Source organism: Cervus elaphus, chromosome 9 (genome assembly GCF_910594005.1).
Source record: "Cervus elaphus chromosome 9, mCerEla1.1, whole genome shotgun sequence".
Classification (NCBI taxonomy): Eukaryota; Metazoa; Chordata; class Mammalia; order Artiodactyla; family Cervidae; genus Cervus; species Cervus elaphus.
In genome coordinates, this window is record NC_057823.1 from 52175762 (window position 1) to 52200073 (window position 24312).

Below are 24312 nucleotides of genomic sequence, written 5' to 3' on the forward strand. Positions count from 1 at the left end.
ATTGCTCTCTGTCCATTGTTCTTGCTGTTCAGGCATAGATTAGAATATGGCCCTTGTGAATCCGTTTTTTTAAGAGCATGGTTAAAGTAGAAGCCAAGTAATGTCTTTCCGGCCTTAAGATCCATGAATGGAAAGGATAGATAGTGTTCAGGAATAGGAAAAAAACAGCCCTTGTAGAGGAATGTTTGTACTACAATTATAGATATTAGTTTCTTAAAGGACAAAGTATAGATGAATTCATATTCACATCATTTAAGGTTTTACCTGTTCTTGTCTTTAGGTTTCTATCAAGAACAGAATCTTCATCTAAGATAATCAATTTAATGTATGTTTTTATGTGAGCATCTTAGTCTGTGGTATATTGCTGCCTGCACAATGTGTTTGAAAATATGTAGAGAAAGTTGGTTATTAACTTTGTGATGAAAGATCCAGTAGTTCTTTTAAATAAGACCTAATTGTATGAGTAGATTGGAGATTTTTTTATATCTCTGAACTGAATATTATCTTACTTGTTGATTTGAAATTGTATAACCTCTCAACGTCATACTCAAATGAAATCATAAGAGGATTAAATGTTGTCAAAATGCAGTATAATAGGCTACAAGTATGGTAATGGGCCCATCACTTCATGGGAAATAGATGGGGAGACAGTAGAAACAGTGTCAGACTTTATTTTTTTGGCTCCAAAATCACTGCGGATGGTGACTGCAGCCATGAAATTAAAAGACCGTTACTCCTTGGAAGGAAAGTTATGACCAACCTAGATAGCATATTAAAAAGAAGAGACATTACTTTGCCAACAAAGGTCCAACTAGTCAAGGCTATGGTTTTTCCAGTGGTCATGTATGGATGTGAGAGTTGGACTGGGAAGAAAGCTGAGCTCTGAAAAATTGATGCTTTTGAACTGTGGTGGTGGAGAAGACTCTTAAGAGTCCCTTGGACTGCAAGGACATCCAACCAGTCCATCCTAAAGGAGATCAGTCCTGGGTGTTCATTGGAAGGACTGATGCTGAAGCTGAAACTCCAGTACTTTGGCCACCTCATGCGAAGAGTTGACTCATTGGAAAAGACACTGATGCTGAGGGGGATTGGGGGCAGGAGGAGAAGGGGACGACAGAGGATGAGATGGCTGGATGGCATCACCGACTCGATGGGCATGAGTTTGAGTAAACCCCAGGAGTTGGTGATGGACAGGGAGGCCTGGCGTGCTGCAATTCATGGGGTCACAAAGAGTCGGACACAACTGAGCAACTGAACTGAACTGACTGATGATAATGGGCTGATTGGATTGGGAAGATCCCTTGAAGAAGAGAATGGCAACCTACTCCAGTGTTGTTCTTGCCTGGAGAATTCCATGGATAAAGGAGCTTGGCAGACTTCAGTCCATGGAGTTGCGAAGAGTCCAGCATGACTGAGCAGCTAACACATACACACATGATAATGGACTAATATGTTTAACAGATATGAAGAACATATATAAATCAGTAAGAGGAAAAACCTAGATCCCAATAAATGAATGGAAGAAAGGAACAGAATAATCAGGGAGATACAAATTAAAATAAGTACTCATTCTTCACCATTTGGGGCTTCAGTAGTGGCTCAGATGGTAAAGAATCTGCCTACAATGTGGGAGAACTGGGTTTAGTTCCTGGATCAGAAAGATCCTCCGGAGAAAGGAATGGCTACCCACTCCAGTGTTCTTGCCTAGAAAATCCCACAGACAGAGGAGCCTGGTGAACTACATACAAGTCCATGGGGTTGCAAAGAGTCAGACATGACTGAGCAACTAACATTTTCACTTCACCTTTTTAATTAATAAAGATCTTTTAAAAAGGAAACTAAACATTTTTTCTTTTTAAAAGAAAAAGTATACTGAAGTACTTTGTTAAGTAAGTACATTGGAATGATTGCTTATATATGCTACAGATAGATTTGTTTAGTCTGTCTGTATGTATTAGGAGATAAGGGATTTAATCATTAATATTAACACCCTTTGACGCAGTAATTCTAGGCTCATTCCTTTGTACTAAGAAAACAAACCCAACTGCTAAAATCTCTCTGTGCATCTGCAACAATGTTATTTCTGAAAATTAGAAATGACATATAGGTTCAACAATAGAAAAAACACATTCGGTTCTGGCACACGCATTCAAAAGAATATTGATCCTTACAAATAGTGTAGAAAATGGGAAAATACAGTGTTTGAAAAAAGCAGAAAAGAGATAAAATGTTATACGCTGTAACTTGCATTGTATAGGAAGTATATTAAATAGCTAGAAAGAAATAGTTTGGGTATTTGAGGCTGAAATTTGGTACATGAAATTTTTTTTTTCCTATCTACTTAAATTTTATCATTTCTTTAATGCATATATTTAGACAGGAGGCAACATAGTTTCATGGTAAAGAACATAGATTCTGGATGCAACTGCCTGTGTTAGGATCTCAGCTCCACATTTTATTGGTTGAGATTTGAGATGGATTAGCTTCTGTATTCCACACTGTTTTCATCTATAGAGTAGGAGTGATAAAAACTATTTCACTATTATTCTGAAGATTAAAAAGCAAAAATGCAGTTAACTGATTCCTTGTAAGCACCCAAATAACTGGGATAAAGGCACTGTTGTAAAAAGTATTGGATATTTGTCATGTTACAATTATGGTAACACTTGTATACCCTTCCACATTAATTTTTTAGAGGCACAAAAACTCTGAGGCTTTAAATTAAGATTTCTGGAATCCTAGGCAAAATATGAACAAAAGAAATCAAGGACCACATTTTAAAAAGTTGTGACTGAAATAATTTTACAGATAAGTGGCCCCTTTTGTTTTTGTAGGCCTCCGTGCCATTCAGCAGTCCTTGTGAAAGTATTCATATGCCTGTTGTTCTCGTGATTTCCTGACCTGTTTGCTCTTACTTTATCAAGTAACTGTGGAGATATAAATCTAGATATAAGAGAGGTGGGACTCTGTATGTGAGTGGGTTGGGTGGGTGGATGGTGGTAGGGGGAAGTCTGGATAGCTGAAATTGTTAGCATAGCTTTTCTTTCTTCCCTTCTGTGCCTAGTGGTGGTGTGTTTTGTTTTGTTTTGTTTTTCAATTATCCTAAGTCATAAGGGCTGTTAATTTATTTGACTTGATATGTTCTGTCTGGATAGCTATCTTTTAAAATAACTACAGTACCATTTTGTTGAATTTGGTTTTATCAGCATACCTACAGTACCATTTTGTTGAATTTGGTTTTATCAGCATACCTTTAGTGTTTTATTTATTTTTCCTTTAGTGTTTTAAAGACTCTTTTGTAAATTAAAGTATGGGCAAGCATTGCTGTGAAAGACCCAAATGCTATGTATGATATAATTATTCTGTAACATATTCTGTTTTTAGGGGCAATAATCTAGACCCAAAATGCCCTCCCTTTGAGTATATAGGTATGGGACCTAAATATACAGAAAACTTGAAACAGGTTAACTATCGTAAAGCTACTTGATTATATGGTTTTAGAATTGGAAGTGACTCTGAGTTATGACACTAATGAAAATGGTTATGTACTGATGAAGAATATATATATAAGTGAAAATTCAGTTACTTTAGTAAAGAGTCTCTACAAGCTGTAGAAATAGAAGTTACTCTCTTTATGGAGAAAGAAAGTATAGTATATTATAAGCCAAAATCAGTTTTCTACAAATTAAAGGAACTAAGTAGTGTACTAAAAATCCTTTCACTAGATCCAGATAACCATCATCCTACCTTCCTTTCCTGGTAAGAAAGTGAGGAAAATTATTTACTTAAAGCTTATCTTTTTAAAATGATGCAAATGAACTTATTTACAAAACAAACAGATTCACAGACAGAGAAAACAGATTTATGGTTGACAGGGAAAGGGGGATGGGGAAGGATAAATCAGTAGGAGCTTGGGATTAATAGTTATACACACTACTGTATATATAAAATAAACAAGGACCTACTGTATAGCACAGGACACTATATTCAGTAACTATATTCAGTATCTTGTAATAACCTGTAATACGAAAGGATCTGAAAACAAATGTATATGTATGACTGAATCACTTTGCTGTATACCTGAAACTAACACACAACACTGTAAATAAACTATACTTCAATTTAAAAAAAGAAATCTCTTTAAAGTTGCCTGTTTTAAATAGTTGGACAATAAGTAAAGGGAACTTATACTAATTTGGTAGTGTATCTAATTTTAGGTGAAGAGTCAGTTGTATTCTTGCCAGCTTGATAGGTCAGACAGGTTTCTTCTGTAGTCAATAATTTCATGAACAATCAAAAATCTATAACTCCCTGTTGTCATTTCCAGGAAATACATGAAATCTTTCCTAATTGCTGTTAGAATATTCTGTGCTTGAAGAGGGCATAGGTGATACACCTGACAATGGGAAGAGAAGATGTGTTGGGAATGCCATCTGCCAGGATTGTGGGCAACAGGAATGAAGAGTCAGAAAACATCTTTCCTGATGTTTTTTATTTTCCATATACTCTTAAGGCAAGGAAATAGCTTTTTTGTTAACAACTGAATGATAAAGGGCATGTAAACTTTCTTTATCTCTCAGAAGCCCTTGATCTCTGTAGGATAGATTTGATGGGAAAATGAATCAATTCCTTTTCCTGCTGAATTGATGTTTTAGGAGTACAGTGGGCTCTGAATTATTGTCTCTTGCTACAGAACATTAGAGAGAAATAAGATAGCTGAGTTCTGTTAACGTCAGAATAGGAGGATTGGAATTTATTTTGGTATGTCAGAGGCCACTGGATTTAATATAATTAGTGGCTTTGGCCTCCTCTTTGCCTTCAATAAAGGAATATGTAAGTTAACAAATTTAAACAGAGAAAATTGTACTATTGAGATTTGTCTGCCACATTTCAGGTTGTCGTTGAGGAAATGACTGAGATGAGATTTTAAATTGTTACTGAAGATAATTTGAGACTTTTGTTTGAGATATGTCATATCATCTGTAATAGTTGTGGCCAACCCCACTTGGGGACAAGTACCGGCCTTTGTGTTCTTAAACTAAATTGTTTTCAACTAAAAATGAAACAACTCCATTGCATCTGAATATGGTAACTGCCATCAAGAAAGCAATAATTGTTGGATTTCATAGTTGTCATTTCTTACTAAGAGCATTCAGTAGTGTGGTTGTCTTTAGAATTTTGAAAACCATTTATCCCTGAACATGGGCTTCTAAAAATTGAAATTTATAAGCTGGGGAAAGTCTTATTGGTCTAGGATTTGAAAGACCTGTATTCTATTAATAATTCCACTCTGATTACTCACTAACCAGGGAAATGGGGCAAGACAGTTCACCAGCCTGGGCCAGCTTCCTTACTGGTTCAAGCTTAGAGAAGTCTTAGAATCTTTGTTAATTACTGTTACTGTAAACTTAGGTAGAGCTTACAAACCTGCTAGATATTACAATAAATAGGGTCTTAGAGTTTTCTCTTGTGTTGGCATCTCATATTTCTTTCAGCCTTTTTGCTTTTATCCTCTACTAATTTATATGTTTTTTTCATTCTAGTACTTTTGTCCATCTGTTCTCTGTTGTGTGATCCCAATCCAGATGATCCTTTAGTGCCTGAGATTGCTCGGATCTACAAAACAGATAGAGAAAAGTAAGTATGGTCTCCAGACAGAAGAGCGTCTGATAGGGTGGAGATGTTTGTGTCTAAGGTCTGAGTATGGGTCAGACACTTAAAACAAAGTCCTAATATACTCAGTTGGGGACAGGAAAGAGCAGTATTTGCATCAGGTATCATTATAAGTAGATGATTTTATCTCTGTTTTGTATGATTCCTACTGTCTAGAAGAACTTTTCTACAGTTTATTTTCCAACAGCTTTATGTCTTCTTGGTTTTTGACATGTAAAGATTTTGCATCAAGAGCCCAGTTGTCTTAGGTAGGTATTTATAAATTAATGGGAAAGAGAATTGATGTTCTACCATTAGGAATAATCTAAAAAAGAAAGTAAATAAATGTTACAAGACCCAAAAGGCCCAAATTTCCTTTAAAATAAAACTTGCAGAATTTGCACATTTTAGAATTGTATTATGAATTATTGAAAAGTGGTCAGGGTATCAAAAGATATAGTAAATGAAATGTTGTAATCTTTTGTTTGTTTTGCATATTATTCAATAAGATTGTGAAGGAGATAGATGGGGGAAAATGATTCATTTTCAAAAGTTAAAATATAAAAGATTAAACAGTTATTTGAATTATTGGTTAGAGAGGCATATGGATAAGATATTTTTAAAAGGAGCTGCAATAAGAATGGGGTATTCTAACAGCAGTTGGGTCTTAGTTTTTTTTCTGTTTCTGAATCTACATAGTATCTATAAGGATTAAAGATCCTTTGCCCTGCTTATTTTATTACTGGAATGTTCTTCTGAAGCAATAAACCCATTCATTTTAGCAACCAAATTGTTAAAATAAGTTCTGCCAGAACTGGTGGTTTTATTGATGCAGGGAAAGTATTATGTCAATTTGATCATTTTTATGTGATTTCAAGAACCATATAATATATAATTATATTGTTTAAAGAACTCCACATAAGTAAAACAAGGGTTGAAAATCATCTCAGAAATAGGTCAATGAAGTAGAGACTGAAGATACGCCAGCAAATGCTGAAATTTAATTAGAATCCTATATAGTGTTTATAGGATATTTCTAATGTTTATTAGAAATTTGGAGTAGGAAGATGGCTTCACTTGAAGTTCTATAAGTTCTTCCCCTCAAGTTACTAGATGGATAATGAATGAACTCTGTTGCTTTCTGACTGACTCCTCACCTGTGTTAAGCCAAGCTTCTCTTTGTGTGTACAGGTACAACAGAATAGCTCGGGAATGGACTCAGAAGTATGCGATGTAATTAAAGAAATTATTGGATAACCTCTACAAATAAAGATAGGGGAACTCTGAAAGAGAAAGTCCTTTTGATTTCCATTTGACTGCTTTCTATGAGCCCACGCCTCATCTTCCCCTGTGCACATGTTTACCTGATACAGCAGTGCTGCGTGTTGTACATACTTGGAACAACAAACTAGAAATACTGTACTTCTGTACCAACATTGCCTCCTAGCAGAGAAGTGTGTGTGTGACAAGCCAGTTCTCCAGGCATAACCTAGATGTGAGACTAAAAGCTTTCCTTATTGACTTAAATTTGGATAACGGCAAGGTGAGGGGTGGTGGGTATGGTGTGTTCTTGGATGGGGAAGAAAAGCTCCACTGACCTGTAGGAGATTGTTTTTTAAGTGAAATCCTATTAAACTCAAAACAGTTACGAAAAGCAAGGTGAAAAACATGAAGCTGTTTCTGTATTCCTTTTATTCCGAAGGACTTACGTCTTAGGTGAAAGTTATGACCAACCAGATTAAACTCTACCCACATCCTGTATTTTAAGGTCTAAGTTTAACTGGTCAACATTTAAATGGATTGGAGCTATTAGTAAGTAACGTGTGATGGGCTTTGCTCCCAACTCTTTTACATCTCCCCACCCTTCAACCTTCATCTTTCAGCCCCTCTTTCTCTCTTCCATATTCTTTGGTTTGTATGTGGTTTCTCAGTTAATACATAGCTAATAGCTCTTATTTTTCTTATGTTTTTAACTGCTTAGGTCTATCTGGATGTAAGGGTGAAAATTCATTTGATGGAAATACTTGTGTATATTTAAAGACCCAGTTGCTCCTCTGGAGCTTGTACGTTCAAGAATGATTAATCTGTGTAATAAACTGATTACTACAGTCATTACATATAATTTGTGTGAATAGGCTTTTTGATTTTAAGAACTTTGTCTAGCTGAGATTAGTGGTGGATTTTCTCCCACCTCTGAAATGTTTTCACTTATACTGGTTGCACTTCAAAATCATGAAACAATTCCAGTTTACATAGTAAAAAGTATATCTTGAAAGTAATTTTATTGAACAAAATAAACACATAAGCTTAAAAGAATTTCCATGAAACATGTGCAGTATTCCAGGAACATGACTGTTACATAAAAAATTTGCTTTATATTGAAATTAAGCTGAATTTCACCAAAACCTTGTGACATTCCTTTGGTACATAGGACACAAAACAAAGGCATTGCTGTTTGGTAAGTTAAGCTTCTGTGATTGTGATTGTAAAAGAGCAACATTGACCAAACCTGGGAAACTTGAGCACAATCTTGTATTGGAGAGTCTACATAATTACTTTGCACTAACATTGCAGGATGTTCATCCAATTTTAAATTGTACTGTATGTGGCTTTTTGAAGTCTTCCCTTGACGCTAGTAAAATGTAGTTTGAAACTTGTAAACAACTGTGTTTGCCAGAAACATCATTCATGTGAACTAGGCAAGTTACCGTTTTTCCCCCTACTTCTCCTAATCTAATTGTAAACCAGGCTAGCCTGAAAGCCATGGCTGATGCTCTCTAGCTGTCAGGTTCTTTCAAATGCATCTTTACACTCTTGCACAAAAAATTGAGGAATAAATGTCCACTGCTTTTGGTTTAAAACTTGTTTAAGTTGTCTTATCTCTCAGTGTCACTATATCTCAGAACTAAAGTGTGATACTCCAAACCTTTTAAAGTGCTGGATTTTAGCTGCTGGCTACTTATTAGTATTTCTAGTATCCTTGACTTTGCAAAGAAGGTTTGACTGTTAATAGTTGTGGGTAAAGGAGTTAGAATTGAGCTCCAACCTAGAATTACCCTCATTCTCAGTATCATGGGTAAGTGGGAATTCAATTTTTGACTGTTGACCATGGATTAGTTGCGCAGATCCTGAAAGCCTCATTCTGTGGTCATCTTAGAGACCAGCCAGCTTATTACCATTTATTAGGCCATAACATAGATATTTTTACAAGAGTACTTTTAAGTCAAGTGCTAAAGTAAAAGTCATCATCCTAGTGTTCGGGTGCTGAATGAAACATTAGGCCTTTGAATGCAATTGGTCTTGCTCATTTGAGGTTGGAACATATATTGTCAAGTTTGGTTGTATATTCCTTGGCCAGAATGAGGTCTCAGTGAGGGAGGCCATCTTCCCCACTCACAAAAAAAGTGTGTCATTTGGGATGGGTCTCATCTGGGATCATGTTGCTTTTTATAGAGCTGTCTCTAGTTTTATCACAAAAGCTTGTTTGCAGTAGATTTGATTATCTTGGTGAGGCATTGGTTACAAGGGAATGTCAAGTGTATGGGTTGCTTTGCCTTTTTTTTTTTAATTGAAATATAGTTCCTTTACAATGTTGTGTTAGTTTCAGGTATACAGCAAAGTGATTCAGTTGTACATATATATTTATTTTTTCAGATTCTTTTCCCTTACAGGTTATTATAAAATATTGAGTATAGTTCCCAGTGCTATATAATAGGTCCTTGTTGGTTATCTGTTTTTTGATGTAGTGGTGTGTATATGTTAATTGCTTTGCTTCTCAACAACATGGAGCGCTTGATCAAGTTATGGTTGAAGCAGTCTCTTACAGTAAAACTACATGATTTCAGATACTCACATACTCTGTTACTGGCCAGTGGCCATTGTCCGCTAGTTTCTACATTTTGGGTAATGTAAAGATTTGGAAAGAGGACTGTTGGGTAGGGGAGTGGCAGGGAGGTCTATAAGAGAGAAGGATATGGTGGTCAAAGAGAGGAGTCCATGTTCTCTGCACTAACTTAGCAGATGAAGCATTCCTTTTCTGCTTCCAGCAACTATAGTATTCCACTTTTCCAATCATTCCTCTTTGCCTCAACAAGTTATTTTGAGCCCTATTGTGAGGAGAAATGAATTATTTCTAAACTACAGTTGGAGAGCCTATAAACCGCCCCTTGACGGCAATTAAAGTGAAACTGGCCTTGTCTGATGTGCTGTATCATACCTCTTAACAAATCCAGGGGGTAGGTTTTAGTGGAAGAACTTTCTTCAGTTCCTAGGTCTTAGGAATTATGAACACATCTTTCCTTCCTTCCTACTTAGGAACAGCATCTTTGTTACCCCTGCAGAAAATTGTCAGTCATGTTAGGAACCCGTCTCCTTTTGATTCCATTTATGAAACGGTCTTTAAGTGATGGGTTGTTAACAGTGAGTGTGGTGTTATATAAGAGAAAGCAGATTTTTTCTTTTTTAATTTAATGATGCAAAACACAAATGCTGGCTTGACATAATATTGACATAAAGCTTTTTCTCTTACGTTGTTAATAGATTTGTAAATCCAGGGGAACTGTTATAATCACTATATAAAACATATTAGCATTTCAAAAGTTTTTTCTAACCCATTTCTTCTTTATAGTCTAAAACATCTTCGTTATATGTGATAATATAGAGCCACAAGAAGTTAGAGGTACCCAGGACCAGTCCAACTTTCAGCCAGTCAGTTTGTCATGTGGTAGCTCCCAAACATAGAACTTTGAACGTGCTAAAAAGCCACTCAGGATCCTGGCTGGGCCAGCAGCCTGGAGAAGTGTGGAGAAAGCAGATTTTTAATATGAGAATAACTATGAAGGCAGCAGTCTATCAGAACATATATTCATATCCACCCAAGAAGAGAAATAGACTTCCTTTGGGACACTCCTAGAGCCTGTTTCCTATTTCCTTATTACTTTTGTGCGTGCTTAGATGAAAAGTGGCTCTGAGTTCTCAGTACCAAATAAAAGCCTTCCTTAAAAACCTTTTCCTAACCTTAGCCCCAGCTTTTCCTAACCTAACCCCCAGCCTTACTCGATCTTCCCAACCCAGGGATTGAACCCAGGTCTCCCTCATTGCAGGTGGATTCTTTACCAGCTGAGCCACAAGGGAAGCCCCCAGCTGATGTAAGTGGTTGCCTCTGAGTATTTCCAGGCCAATTCCTGGGATGGGCTTAGAAATAATGAAAACTGGCCATGGGATCACTTTGTTAGAGTGACCCCAAAACAAATACATTCCCCCATTATTGCCATATTTTACCCTAATCAATATAAGTGGAAAAACTCAAAGACTGAGGTTAACTATACAACTTTTAAGGCCTTTGGCTTCAGTGTAACACAGTCACCAGCCAGCTTTGCCTTTTCTCAGTGCCTGTACCTGGGCTGGTTAAAGAAGAGGTAGAGTCAGACATTTCTGTGACAAGTGATTGCTTTACATCTTTGAATTTTTTGTGGAGCTGCATCTTAACCAGAGCAAATGTCAGATGCCTGCCTTCAAACTGCCTCTCATCAGATGAAGAACTATATGAAGGTCTTATCACCAGAATAGCAGTTTAATAGTTTTCTGCTGTGTGGGGGTTGGTTTGTTTATAATGGTCCAGTGTGAGTTGTTAGTAGAATGGCCTTTTCCAGGGCTGGGGTTCCGGATAACCTGACAGTGCACACTGAAAACAAATGGTTGATCACTTTTGGAAAAGTGAAGAAAAAAGTTATTAAGTGCCCAGATCAGGCCTCCGGTGACTGATGTCTAGAGAAGAGCAGTGCCCGCTTCAGTCAGTGTGCTGTGTTCCTTTTCAGACTTCTCCAAGGACATGAGCGGAGACAGCAGCCATTTTCCCAGGCACCTCGCTTCTTGCCCTGACACACTTGTTCTCCTATTTGAATTTCTTCCTAAATACTTATAAATCTTGACTCTTAAAGGATACTCCCCTACCATAAATTGTAGGGCCTCTTAGAGAACAAGAGTTAAGGGTAGGGAGGGTTTGGTGAGCTTTTTCACCCTTGATTTTCCATAGGAAAATCTGACTTGGAGGTTAGACCATCTGACTTGGAGGTTTCTAGAAACAGTACACAAATACAACCTGATAATTGGGCTCCAGAGCCAGCTCAGGGGTGAGAGATGTTCCATGCTTGAGTTAGCAAATCTAGGTTAACTCCCTGACAGCAGGGGCATGGGATCTTCCTCCAGCTAATTGAGGGGTAGTACTGGTTCTTCTGGGCAGTGTCCCCTCTACCTACATTCTACATCTCTGCTGTCTTTGAAAGGTGTGGCTGCTTGCAGGGTGTTGAAGTAAAAGTTGGGAGCTGGCATTTCAAAGGTGCCCAGGACTTTCAGTCACCTGCTGCAGTGTAACAGAAGGAACCAGGGGAACAAAGGCTTTCTGAAACCTAGCCAGAGAAGTTGAGCTTTCTCAAAGGATGGCTCTGGGTCATCTAAGCCTGGCCCTTCTTTGGAGGGGACAAAGGGCATAAGACAAAGAGTAAGGGGGAGGTTCTAGTGCATTGTAAAAGGTTATGGGGTGGGTACTGTTTTTAACTTCTAATAGATAGAAGTTTTTAACTTCTAATGGATAGAAAGGATACTTCAAGTTTTGGGTGTAAATTTTGGGAAGAATTTGGCAGAATTCCTTTGTGATTTCTCCTCTTAACACCATCCCTGGGTTCTTCCCTGCTTATCCTGTCTCCTGTCACCCTTTGACTTTAACTAACAGTTGGGTAGGTTTAAGTTTCTGTGCCCTCAGATGGAGGAGGTGTGACTGGGAGGAGGTGACTGAAAGGGGCTTTTGCTTGGGTAGAGAGTGAGCTGTGTCTGAGTGGATGCTAGTACCTGAGTTGCCAGCAGAGGGCAGTGGTAACCTATAGCTGTAACAATCATGAAGTGGGTGGTCAGTAAATCGGCTTGGACAGAACCTGGAAGGGGCTTTTGTTGGGCTGGGGAGGCCTGTTTGGGCTTGGCTTTGTTTACAGATTATCCAGAACTGGGTGGCCGGTGCCTAGCTCAGTTACGCTCCACCATAGCCTTAATCACAGTAAGGAAACAGGTTAGTGTTCTAGCCCAAGGTCTGCCAGAAGTATCAAGCCACCGTTTCCCCTCAGCATTGGTATAGTAGCCATGTGCATGTGTGTGGACAGGTTCGTAGGGACCAGGCCAGGGCCTTTGCCACCTAGCTTTAGGTTGCATGGGCACAAAGACCTGTTACTTTATGTGAACAAAGGGACCCCATATTTCTAGTCCTTCTCTGCCTGGTGCCTACCGTTAACCTTTCCCCAAAGATTAGGCAGTCCCTATGACTAGCCAACTAGTCTTGCCTGCCTACTTACTCTGGGCAACCAGGACATGACTTCATACATGAGGGATGGAGGCTGAGGACACGAGGAACAGAGCTGGGACTGGTAATAAGACCTGGGAAATGTTATTCCCGTGTCCTTTTCAGTCTTATCTTGTGTTTGGGGGCCCCACACTCCCCAGTCTTCCAGCCCAACAGCTGTGAGCCTCCAGGGCCACTACCCGGAAGCCAGCTGCCTCTTCTTGGGGAATTCTTTGAAATTCCAGGCTTGGCCATCTGGGTATGCAAATATCTCCAGATTTGCTGAGCCCGCCAAGTGGCTGCACCCCAGGCAGAGCTGTGAGAATTTAACTGCTACTACCCCCAGATGGGGAAAACTGCCTAGGGGCTCTTGGTGCATGGAACCTATGCTTTTACCTATTGAGAGACTCTTAAGAGTGGTAAAGAAAAAAAAAAAAAGGTGGTAAAGAGAGGAGTCCTGGGGGCTCCCTAGGTCCTGCTTTAGTTACTAACTGTATAAGGGATTTTGCATCCAAAGGGTGAGTTGGGAGACCCTTGGAGTCCTCCTGGAGCGTGAAGCTCTCAGCCCTGGAATACAGAGGGAAGCCTTGGGTCTGGTGTGGCTGAAAGGATGGGGGCTATCTGCAGGGAAAGCATCTGACTTCCTACCATGCTAGATCCAGGGAATAGAACTGGCTTAAGCATCCCAGAGTAGGGCCAGCAGTCTGGCCCCCAGAATGCCTTGCTTTCTCCCAGGCCTCCCCCTGGGGCTGGTTATCTGGCTGTAGCAGGAGGAATGTGTGCTCTGAGTGGGGAAGGGGGGGCGGCAGGGTCAGGGCAGAAACCTGGGAATGTGGACTTACTGCCTGCCTCTGTCCCTGTTGGAGGGAGGGAGCCATGGAGAATGTGGCTGACAGGCCCCAGGCGTGGGAGAGTGTAGGCCTGCTTGTGTGTGTTTGTGCGGGAGGGGGCTGCTCATGTGTGTAGGAACTTGTGAGAGTGTGAGAGAATTGTGAGCATGGACATTCCTTAGTGTTTATGCATATGGGTGTGAGCCTAAACGGTGTAGCCTTTGAGAAACAGAAGTCAAATCCGGATTTGAATCACAGGCCCATGACACTTCAGTTGTATATTCTTGGGCAACAAACTTCTCTCTCTTTTGTTTGGTTTTCTCATCTAGAAAATGAGCACTTGACCCAACCTGGCCCATAGCAATGCTTGGTGGAAAATAGCCTTAACATATTAAAGGCTTGGGGCTGCGTGTGAATGCTCCTGGATTCAGGGAAGTTGGCCTAGGTAGTTGCACATCTTTGCTGGACTCTTATACAAGCCAGAGGATTTTGAGCAGGACCATCTCCCAGGAAACCCAGGGACTTGGGGGCATGTTGTCTGGGCCCCTTTCAGACCTATGCCTTACATACCCATTTGGGCAAGGCCTGCAAAAATTTATCTAAAAAACAGGTAGGCATTTAGATGGACATGCCTGGCCAGCCTGTGTGTCCCTGTTTCTTTTGGGGGACAAACGAGGGGTCCAGCTACCCTTTCTAGTGAATAAAAGCCTGGAATGGGATGCTGGGAAGAGCAGCCTCCAGCCACCTGGGAGTGGGGATGATGTGGAAGGAGGCCAGACCTCCCCTGCAACTGTTTCTCCATGCTACCTGAAGGATGAGAATAAGGGATGACAGGTAATTGTAGCCACTGCCCACAGCCCAGGGTCCTTGCTTTCCCCGTCCTAGGTCACAGGCTACCTAGTGGTTCTGCAGCTCTCTTAGAGAGTGCCTGTGTGTGTGTGTGCGCGTGCGCACATGTGTGCAGGAGGAAGGGAAATACCTGCTCTGGAAGGGGAGCAGGTATTGGAATCTTGGATCAACTGGCAAGATTTGGGATCCAGGCACAGAGGTTCAGGGATTAGTCAGTTACACAGCCAGAGGAGAATGTTTGAAGTCTTTCCTGATGAAACATTTAGGGGGCGCTCCCTGGCTGCAAGTGATTACTGGAAGCCCCTGGGAGGGCCCAGGCCTTAATTGGAGGAAATGAGGGCTCCAGCCCAGCTAGCCCTACAACTGGAACCACAGGAGTGGCCTATTAGGGTGTGTTGAAGGATCTTGGCCTTATTCCTACATACCTGTACCACTGGGAAATGGTGTTTGGGGATTGGGGGTTGGGTTTTTCAATCTGGGGCCAGTCCCCTTTCCTGATTTAGATTTGTAATAGGGCTCTGGAGCTGATGCCTCTATTTCTATATGAGAAATGAAGCAATGGAGAGACTGAATTGCCATGGTCTTTAAAGAATTTGTATGGGAGGTTCTGGGACCCTGTTGTAACTGTATCATTGTTGGGTGGGAGGCGCTCAGTTGTCTCAACCTTGTGAGAGTGGCAGGAAATGGGGCCAGTAACTGTGTACTAGTTGTACCTGATGAGAGATTGGAGGTGGTTTCCCCACCAAAGCCCCAGAGTGTGTGGCCAGTGTGCAGTGTACTAAGAGAATTGATATGTGTGACCACTATGTTGAATGAGTACAGCAGTTTGAGTTTGTGATGCTTGGATTGTGTTTCCCAGGTGTGTGTGATGGCTGAACTAGTTTTGTTGCTGAGATGAATCAGATTTCTGGAGAGGGATGGACCTATCTGGAGAGAGGGATGTTATTAAGTAGTTATAATCATTATATTGATATGACTTAATTAGTATACAGACATTAAAAATAATCCAGTACCCACTGTGTTTTGAATGCTTACCAGGTACTTGGCCCTGTACTAAGTGTCTAACCTGCAGTAAGTAGCTCATTGGTTCTGTAAGAACCCTCAGAGTTAATGCTGGTTTGCCTGTGCCACAATGTTTATCTTCCCATGTTATATTCATATTGGGGGATGGGATTCAGTTGCATCTGTTGTCTTAGTTGCTGAAATGCAACTTGTGGCAGTGTGGGGCCCTGTTGTATACCTAGGCTCTATCCTTTTGGGTTGCCAATATGGGGCATTGTTGTTTCTTAGTTTTAAGACCCAATTTGACAATGTTCTTTGAGGTGATAGTATATAATGTGGCTGTGTGACTTTTTTGCTTTGTTGTGTGACTTTGTTGTGCAGCCAGAGTATGTGACTCCCTTCTGTCATGTAGTTGAGACCAGCTAGTGGAATGTATGACTTTTGTGTCTTGGTGATAATTGTGGGTGTCTAGTGTAGGATCACCGGTTGTGGTGGTGGTGTGAACTGGTTGTGTGATACTGTGGCTGTATTGTTATTTGTGTGTGCTCGTGGGAACCATTTGTTTGACCCCTTGACCTCCTGCCGTAACTTGTGTCAGACACTGTAGTAGTGTGCAATAACTCCATGTGGTGAGTGTGCTTCCTTGGTGGGGGCTGTGGCCCATAGTGACCCATCCCTGTACAGATTGTGTGTCCATGTGACCCAATGTGCCGCTGAGCCCCTTTTGGGGTCTGCGTGTTATTTGACCTCAGCCGCGGATGCCCCCACCTCCGCCAGCCCCTCTGCCCCTCCCCCGCGCCGCCCGCCCGCGCCGTGCAGCGATCGATCGCCATTGATTGTCCCTGACGAGCTGCTCCACTTTCCAGCCAATGTCAGGAGGGGGGATCTCCGCCGCCCTGGCGGTGTCATTTCCACACACTCCCTGGGCTGCCGCCAGTGCGGGCGCCACTAAGAGCCGGCCTGGATCGCCCGGAGCGCGGACCGCGCCGCCCACACCACTCCACGACGCCCGACGGCGAGGCCTGACCAGCGGCCCCCACCCCACCCCCACCTCCGTCTGCCAGGCCTGCAGGCCTGCGGCCCTGCACCCAGGCCCTCCTCCCTGGGTGGGTGGATGTTGTCGATACACCAGTTTGAGCTGGCCCCTGGGAGGGTGGGGGCACGCTGCTTTAGCCAGTGTGCTCGGGTGGGGGCGTGAGGGCCGTTTCCGGCGGGCGGAGGCGCCTGCGGGCCAACTTTGCCTCGGCCCAAACAGATGCTAATGATTTTCCGGGAGGCGCCGGTTATCTCTGGCCCCAGCCAGCCAGTGCTCGGGCCTGGGCCGGGCGTAGCTCCCCACCCTCCCCATCACCCTTCTGACCCTCGCCAAATGACCACCTGGCCCCAAGTGGACAGTGGGGGTCGCAGGCTGCCCGGGGCGCCCCCAGAGCTCTGGCTACAAGGGAATGTTTGCTCCTGTTCACCCAAAATGCTGCTGCATCCTCCTCTGAGACCCTTCCCGACTCGGGTCTCTGCCCCTCAGCGCCCAGTCTGAATAGGGGAAACTGAGGCTCAGGAAAGCCCAATGCAAAGTCATGCTGACACAGCGCCTGCCGGGCTGAGTGGGTCATGTTCTTTCGAGGCCACCCTGTCGGGGTCGGGGACTCACAGCCTTCCTGGTCCCCCTTTGCCCGGGGGCCAGAGCCAGTTTCCAGGCTCCCCCGTGGAAGTGCTGACGTGGCTTTGGGCAGCTGTCTGGGGCTGGGAAGCGGGGCAGATGTCACAGCCCAGGGGAGGAGGCGGCTCCAAGGGGAGGGCGGGCAGGGCCTCTTGCCTGGCGAGACACGCCTCCTCCCCTAGCCTGGGGTTGTCTGGGGCTGGGGCACAGCCACTGGCCAGGCTGACCCGCCTCCAAGTGTAGCTCCAACACCTCTGTGTGGCAGCTGACAAGCGCTGTAACTTCTCTGGTCCTCTTCCTTCCCCATGGAGGAATAGAACAGTACCTGCTTTGGATGAGTGTGAACCTCAGGTGAAAGCAGAGGTGTGCAAAGCCCCCAGTCCAGTGCTGGACACAGTGTTACCGCTCAACATGTGTTATTTATTATTGTCATTGTAAGTGGGAATTTGGTGTGTCCAGAAGCAAAATCGAGTCCTGAGAGTGCCAGCTGGCTTCAGAGGTCATTCCAGCCAGCCTCCTGCCTTGGTGCCCCTGGCCTTCTGCATTTCTCATGCCTGTCTAGCTTTGTTTCTTCTCATTGAAGTGTCAGCCCCCCTCAGCTCTGCCTGCTGCCAAGCTGCCCCCACCCCCTGTTATCGGTGTGGTTCCCGCCTATCTGGCCACCACATTGGGTCCCTCGAGCAGCACAGCCCCCCTGGGAACAGCAATCGATGGGGCGGAACAGCCTCCCTGACAGATGGACCCACGGAGGCTGGGCTGCTTCAGCAGAGCTCCCTAGGAAACCAGAGACAGGAGCGGAGCCACCGTGGCTGCCTCCTAAATAGAAGTGGGAGGGGGTGGAGAGATGAGGAGGAGGCCAAAGCTTGCAGCCAGCCTCAGGCTGAGCCAGCCCCCTGGGGGTGGGCCTGGAGGGGTAGGGCAACCCCTAGGCTTTTCTATAGGCCCAGATCCTCTTGAGGGGAGGGCTCTGTAGAGCTTGCTTGGTAGGTAGGATGTGTCCAGAGTCCCTCTCTTGGGCAGGTGAAGTTTTGCCATGCACCCCCCCCCCCCCCCCCCCGCCCACCATGGGCACTTTTACTAACAAGCCCAGAGGCTGGTGGGTAGGTGGGTAGGCAGGTGGCTTACCACATTCCTCAGGCCACAAGGAGCCTGTCAACCCAGAATGGCAGAAGGACCTTTTCTGCTCTGCCTGTGGGGAGTAAGAGATGATGAGCCTTGTGTGTGTGTGTGTGTGTGTGTGTGTGTGGAGGATGCCTCCTGTCTCCTACCAGACTCCCAGATTAGTCAGGGACTTCTTCCCAGGGTTTCTCAACCTCAGCATTAGTGACATTTTGGGCCATTTGATTCTTTGTCCTCTGCATTGTAAGATGCTTAGTGGCAGTTGTGACAACCAAAAATATCTCCAGATAGTGCCCAGTGTCCCCTGGGAGGCAAAATCAGCTCAAGTTGAGAACTGCTGGTCTAACCTGAAGACTAGCCCCCTTGGTTGGAAGGTGTGGCTAGGACCTCATGGGGATGCCATGTATCCTCTTAAATAGTGAGCATAAGGGAGGTTTCCAGAAAGGCTCTGCCCCCAGCTGCCTCAGGCCCAGGAGGGTGGGAGACACCTTCCCCCACCTCCCCATGGCCCCAACTGCTAGGTTGGAGGGAACCGAGCTTGCCTGAGACGGCAGGGCTTTTGGCGTCACTGCTCAGCTACACCAGGCTTGGTGCCAACACCTTACTGCTGAGACTACATAGCGTGGGGGTGGGGAGTGGGGGCGTTCATGGGGATACTCAGGCTGCCTGGGAGACCTTCTGTCCAGCCAGCTTGAGATGAAGGGAGCCAACATGGATGATCAGCCTCCTCCCTTCCCCTGGTGCCCTGGCAATGTCTCTGCTGCCTCCCTCTAGGCCTATGTTGGTTTGGGAGTAGGTCTAGCAGGCCTGAGAGCCAGTGGGGGCTACTGCCTGGAGTAGGAGGATTGTGGACACAAGTCCAGCGGGCACAGCTGGACCACCTGAGTGCTGAGCTCTCTCCTTTAGGAAAGGGAGAGAAGAATACAGTGTGGGCTGGCTAAATGGTACCTGAGTCCCCTCAACCCACAAGTCCTTGAAGTCCTTGAGCCAGAGGATTGGGGAGGCGACTCCCTCTGAAGTCATTTACCTTCTCCTGCTCAAGCAGACAGGCAGACACTGAGGAAAGGGAAAAATCTCCTAGAACACAGTCTCACTGCTCGGAAGTCCCTACTTATGTCTAACCTACTTCCTTTCTTCCTGCAGTATGTGCCCTATCCTAGCTTGCGTGATTTAACCCCAGCAGAGTTGGGGCACAAGATTACAGGTTCTCTGGCCAGGGCGTGCCCTTATTCCTTGGGAGAAGCACCCCGCAGGAGAATTTTCAGTCGGAATAAAGGTCAATGGGTCCTGGTGTGGGTAGAGGGATGAGGGTGCCTAAGTGGGCTCAGCTAAGGGATGGAGAGAGGCATCGGTGCTAGTTGACAGACCAGGGCCTACAGAGAGTAGGGTTGCCCCAAGACACATTGAACCCTAGAGCCTGCGGGGTTCTAGGGTGGGGAGGAGGAAGTGGCAGGGAGATGGGCAGTGGCTTTGTAACCAGAGATGACAAGCCAAGCGGTCTGAGGCAGCAGCTTGGAGCTGGAGTTTAAAATAGCGCCTCAGCCTGGCTGGGATCAGATTCAGGTTCACCCACGAGGCAGTGTGGCCACCACCATCCGGCTCGGGTTTCTTGCCTTCCCTGATGATTTAATGGAGGAGGTGGCTACCCAGGCAGGTAGGCCTAAGAAAAGGGGTCCAGGCACTGTCACTTCAGTCCCCTGAGCAGGCTCTTGCCTGTCCTTTCTCCTCCACACCCACCCCCATGGGACAGATTGCCTTCACGCCCTCCTTCCTCTTCAGTAAATATTTGACACCAACTGAGGGCCAGATACTGGACAGAGCATGGAGTTAGGCCTTGCCTTTTCTAAAGCCCACAAGTTTTGGTCCCCAGGAGGGGGAAGGTGATGAGTATTCCACAGAGACTCTCCATGATGTCCTAGCCTCAATCCTGAAAGTCCTAGGCATGAGGAAGCAAGGGGCAGAAGGACCCCCACAGGCTGCAAGAGAGGAGAGTTGGACCTCAAAGAAGTCTTCTGTTTCTTCCTAAGAAATGGCTGTGGCTACGACAGAGGGCAAAATGTCTTCTCCCAAGCCAGTGATCATCCTTGAAAATTCCCTAGGGTGGTCCTCTCCCCCAGTGTTCCCTGACCTGCCCCCTCCCCCAAGGCAGAGCTCTCAGACATAGATCTGAGAGCACATTCTGGTCCTTCTCTGTCCACATAGAGTGACCACTTCCTCAGGCCACCCCAAGGAATAGGGCAAGGGGTCAGGGGCTATGAAGCAGGGAGTCCCCTCTAGTTTTTTGAAGAAAGTAGTTCTAGCCCTGCCACATCCCATGGTGCTTTTGGAAAGTGGGGAAAAGCTACTTCAGTCAATAAAAAGTTCCAACCAGGGACTTCCCTGGCAGTCCAGTGACTAAGACTCTGTGCTCCCAATGCAGGGAACCCAGGTTCGATCCCTGGTCAGGGAATTAGATTCCGTATACTGCAACTAAGAGTTCGCATGCCGCAACTAAGACTCAGCACAAATAAATAAATATTAAAAAAGTTCTGACCATAATCCCTCTGCTCCACTCTCTCTGCTAGAGTCTTTGGGCCCCCAGGGGCAGTGACAACCTCTGGGCAGCAGCTCTTGGGGCCCAGCAGGTATGGTTTCTCATCACTTTGCCCTTCTTCCTCATCTGTGAGTCTGAGGCGGTGACACAGCAGGCCAAGAGAGCTGCAGGCCAGATCTAAGTGGAGCACTAGCCAGCTGTCCTGACAGAAATCACATATATCTAAAAAAGCGTCTTGTATATCTTAATGATTTCTCAACAGCCCTTGATTGAAGAGTGCTCAATTTAGCCGTGTCGTAAGTAACTTTTTATATTTCCTTGGGGAATCATTTCACTTATGAATCTTTTCTGAATCTGCAATCTCGATTAAAAGTTGATTTTTTTTTTCTTGTTTCTGTCTCCTTAGCTTCTGAGATGTTTCCCTAGTGAAAAGGGTGGTAGCGCCATCAATCCTCTTGTTAGCCTGTCTGGGTCAGGAGAGTTCTTCCTGAAGGGTCCAGGAAGCAGTAGTCAAGCCTCTTCTGTGATAGCACCTGGGGCTTTGTGACCTGAGGGGGAGCTGCCCTGGCCGAGGGGCTTATAGAGAGGTTGGGAGCATTGCCAGTCTCCTGCCCACATATACTCCCCTACCAGACCCCCTACACGCAGCGTTACACTGGGGGGACTGTCTAGCCTATTCTGCCTTTAGAATGTCTCCTCACCTGTAGTTTAAGAATTTAATAAGGAGACAGAGAACCCTTCAAGGGTTCAACTTGAGAACACACAACAGGTTCAAATCCTGGCCCCACTCCAGAACAACTGTCACAGCCTGGTAAGTCACGTCTCTGGGAGCCTCAGTTTCCCTGTTCGCAAAATGAGAATATGATGGCTAAATAAATTACCAAGGAGATAAAGAGTTTAGCATAATATCTTTAGAAAGGCAGCCTTTATTTCTCTTGAGGGAACCCCAGCACCAGGGAGCAGGGCTGGAACAATGCCGAGGGTCCTATCCCAGTTCTGAACAGTATTTAATTCTTTTCCCCAACCACTCATTATCTAGTACTAGTGACACCCCTTGGGGTGAAGTGGTGGGACTGGCATAGTTATCTCTCTGAGATTAAGGGTCTGGTGGGGTTGGGACTTGCCCAGGGACTGTCCCATGAGGCCCACCCAGAGTTTCTGACTCCTGAGAGACAAAGGTCAGGGCTACAGTGGGAAGGCTGGAGGGCAAACTAGGGTGAGAAGCTCTGAAGTTAGAAGGGCCTTTGCCATAGACACTGTCTCCATATACTCCCCGCCCCCCACCTCCCTCCAATCAGGGGAAGGATTTGTCCAGGTGCTGGGACCTCTGGCTCTGACCTCTAACCTCTTCCTCTACCTCCAGTGGGCTTTCTGAGTCACAACTGGGGGTGGGGCTGGGGGACATGGCAGCAGAGGCTGCTCTGGGAGTTAACGATTTACGAGGGGCCCCTTCCTGAGGCCTCCCTCCTACCAGGCCAGGCAAGGCAAGCAAGCAAGCAACCCCGTGACAGCCCAGGCGACTAGACACAGAACCAGTCCCGCCAGTTCAAAGAGCAGTTCATCCGGGGCTTACCCCCAGGCAATTGCCTGAGCACCCCATTCTCTGGAAGAACAAAGTAGGGCTTGGTAGGGGAGGTCTGGTCTGGGGAAAGAGGCTGGGTCCTGTTTTTTAGTCTCAATGCTCTGCCTTCTGGGGCTAGATCTGTGAGGGGAGGCTGAGCCCCACCTCTTCCTCCTCCAAGTTTTCTCCCTATCACCCCCCCACCCCTGCCCAGAGCCTGTAGATCTTGGGTAGAGCACTTTCTGGCCAGGCTGACTTCCGGATGCCCAGGGCACACACACCCTCACCCTTTGTTCTGGTCTACCGTCTCCAGATTTGGGATGCTGTGTCCTCCTGTCCCCCAAGGCCCCATTCTGTTACCTCGGGATCCCTCCCTCTCCCCATGATTCTGAGGGCCATGGAACCACACAGCTTTGGCCTCTGAGTGCACCCAGTCCCTTCCCACTTCCCATAGGAGAGACAGCTGAACCATGATTGTGCCTAGAGAAGTCGAGAGTTAATGTCACGGGCATGACAACCCCAACTGTCCCTGCCCCTCTCCCCTAGTCACATTTGGCTGAGTTCCCTATTTCCCTGGGTCTGGCAGAGTATCGGGCTACTTCTGGTTGTGTGTGGCACATGTGTAGCTGTGCCTGGGCAAGCAGAACTACAAAGTGTGTGACGTGCATGTATTGGCCTCGTCTCTTCTCCCTCCCAGTCTCACCCCAGAGTCATTTTGTTCTGGGACCAGAGAAGTAACCCCTCTGCTGGCCTTTTCCACTCTGTTTGCACAGCTCAGGGCCAGGCTGGGCCACCAAACTGACTTCTTAGGGATGGACTGGACCTTGACCTCCTAAGAAACAGACCTAGCTTTTCTGAAATTTCCTTCTAGTTTCACACTTCTCTTGTCCCTTCAGAGGTCATGGGTACAGCAGTGGTACCTAAGGACCAACGGTCAGTATGTGAGTCCTGAGATCCCAGAGGCCTGGGCCCATGCCTAGGCAGTCAGGCATCTCTCTTCTGCCCATGTTTGCACCCCCAGCCCTGCTCTGGGTGAGGTGTAACCGCCAGCGTGACCCCACAGAAGACTATGCTGCACCCTGCCCTGAGGCAAGACTCCAAATGCCCTGGCTTTCATTTTCTGTGATAACAGATGAGGGAACTGGAGCCTCAGTAGAAGGGTATGCCAGGCTCTGCATTGACCATCTAAATTGGAAACCTTAACTCCCACACTTCTCTCCAGGCAGCCATTCCAAGCCATTGGATGTTTAATCGATGACTAACATCAGCTGATAAGTGAGTGGTAGTAATGGAAAAGGTAGATCCCTCCTACAAGGTATGGGTTTAAATCCTGGTTTTGCTACTCTGTAACTTTAAACAGCTGTGTGAGCCTTAGGATTAAGCACATTCACTGAAAGCAATTAGTATGGTGCAAAACACATAGTAAGTGCTCAGAAAAATGGTGGCTACAATCCTTATTACTGGTACCTACTTAGTGCCAGGCTTCAGATCCAAAGCAGGTAGGGGACTCTCCCCTGCTCTCAACAAATGTTTGTGGATGGCAGTAGTGAGGGGACAGGAGACAAATGAGCAAATAAAAGCTATTTCTGTGCCGTGTGGTCACTGTGGCCATAGGAGGGGACAGATGTGGGGCCCCAAAGCCAGGCCACAGAGTACAATTGCTCAGTACATGCACTACAAAAAAGCCAGCTGGCAAAGGGAGCAAGGAAGACTGGAAGACAGTTCATGACCTGCTGCCAAATGGGGGTACCTATACCTGCCAAAAAGTGGTAGCTTTTTCTG

At 45.1% G+C, this 24312-nt stretch overlaps 1 protein-coding gene across 1 annotated transcript in view; it reads left to right on the forward strand.

Moving 5' to 3' along the window:
* The window catches only part of UBE2D2 (ubiquitin conjugating enzyme E2 D2), a 43436-nt gene extending 34923 nt beyond the window's left edge, over positions 1-8513 (forward strand). The window contains exons 6-7 of the mRNA XM_043912940.1: positions 5544-5637; positions 6844-8513. Coding sequence (XP_043768875.1) covers positions 5544-5637; positions 6844-6889 — 140 coding nt within the window. The 3' untranslated portion in view covers positions 6890-8513. The remainder of the gene's footprint in view (positions 1-5543; positions 5638-6843) is intronic.
* Positions 8514-24312: the final 15799 nt, after the last annotated feature.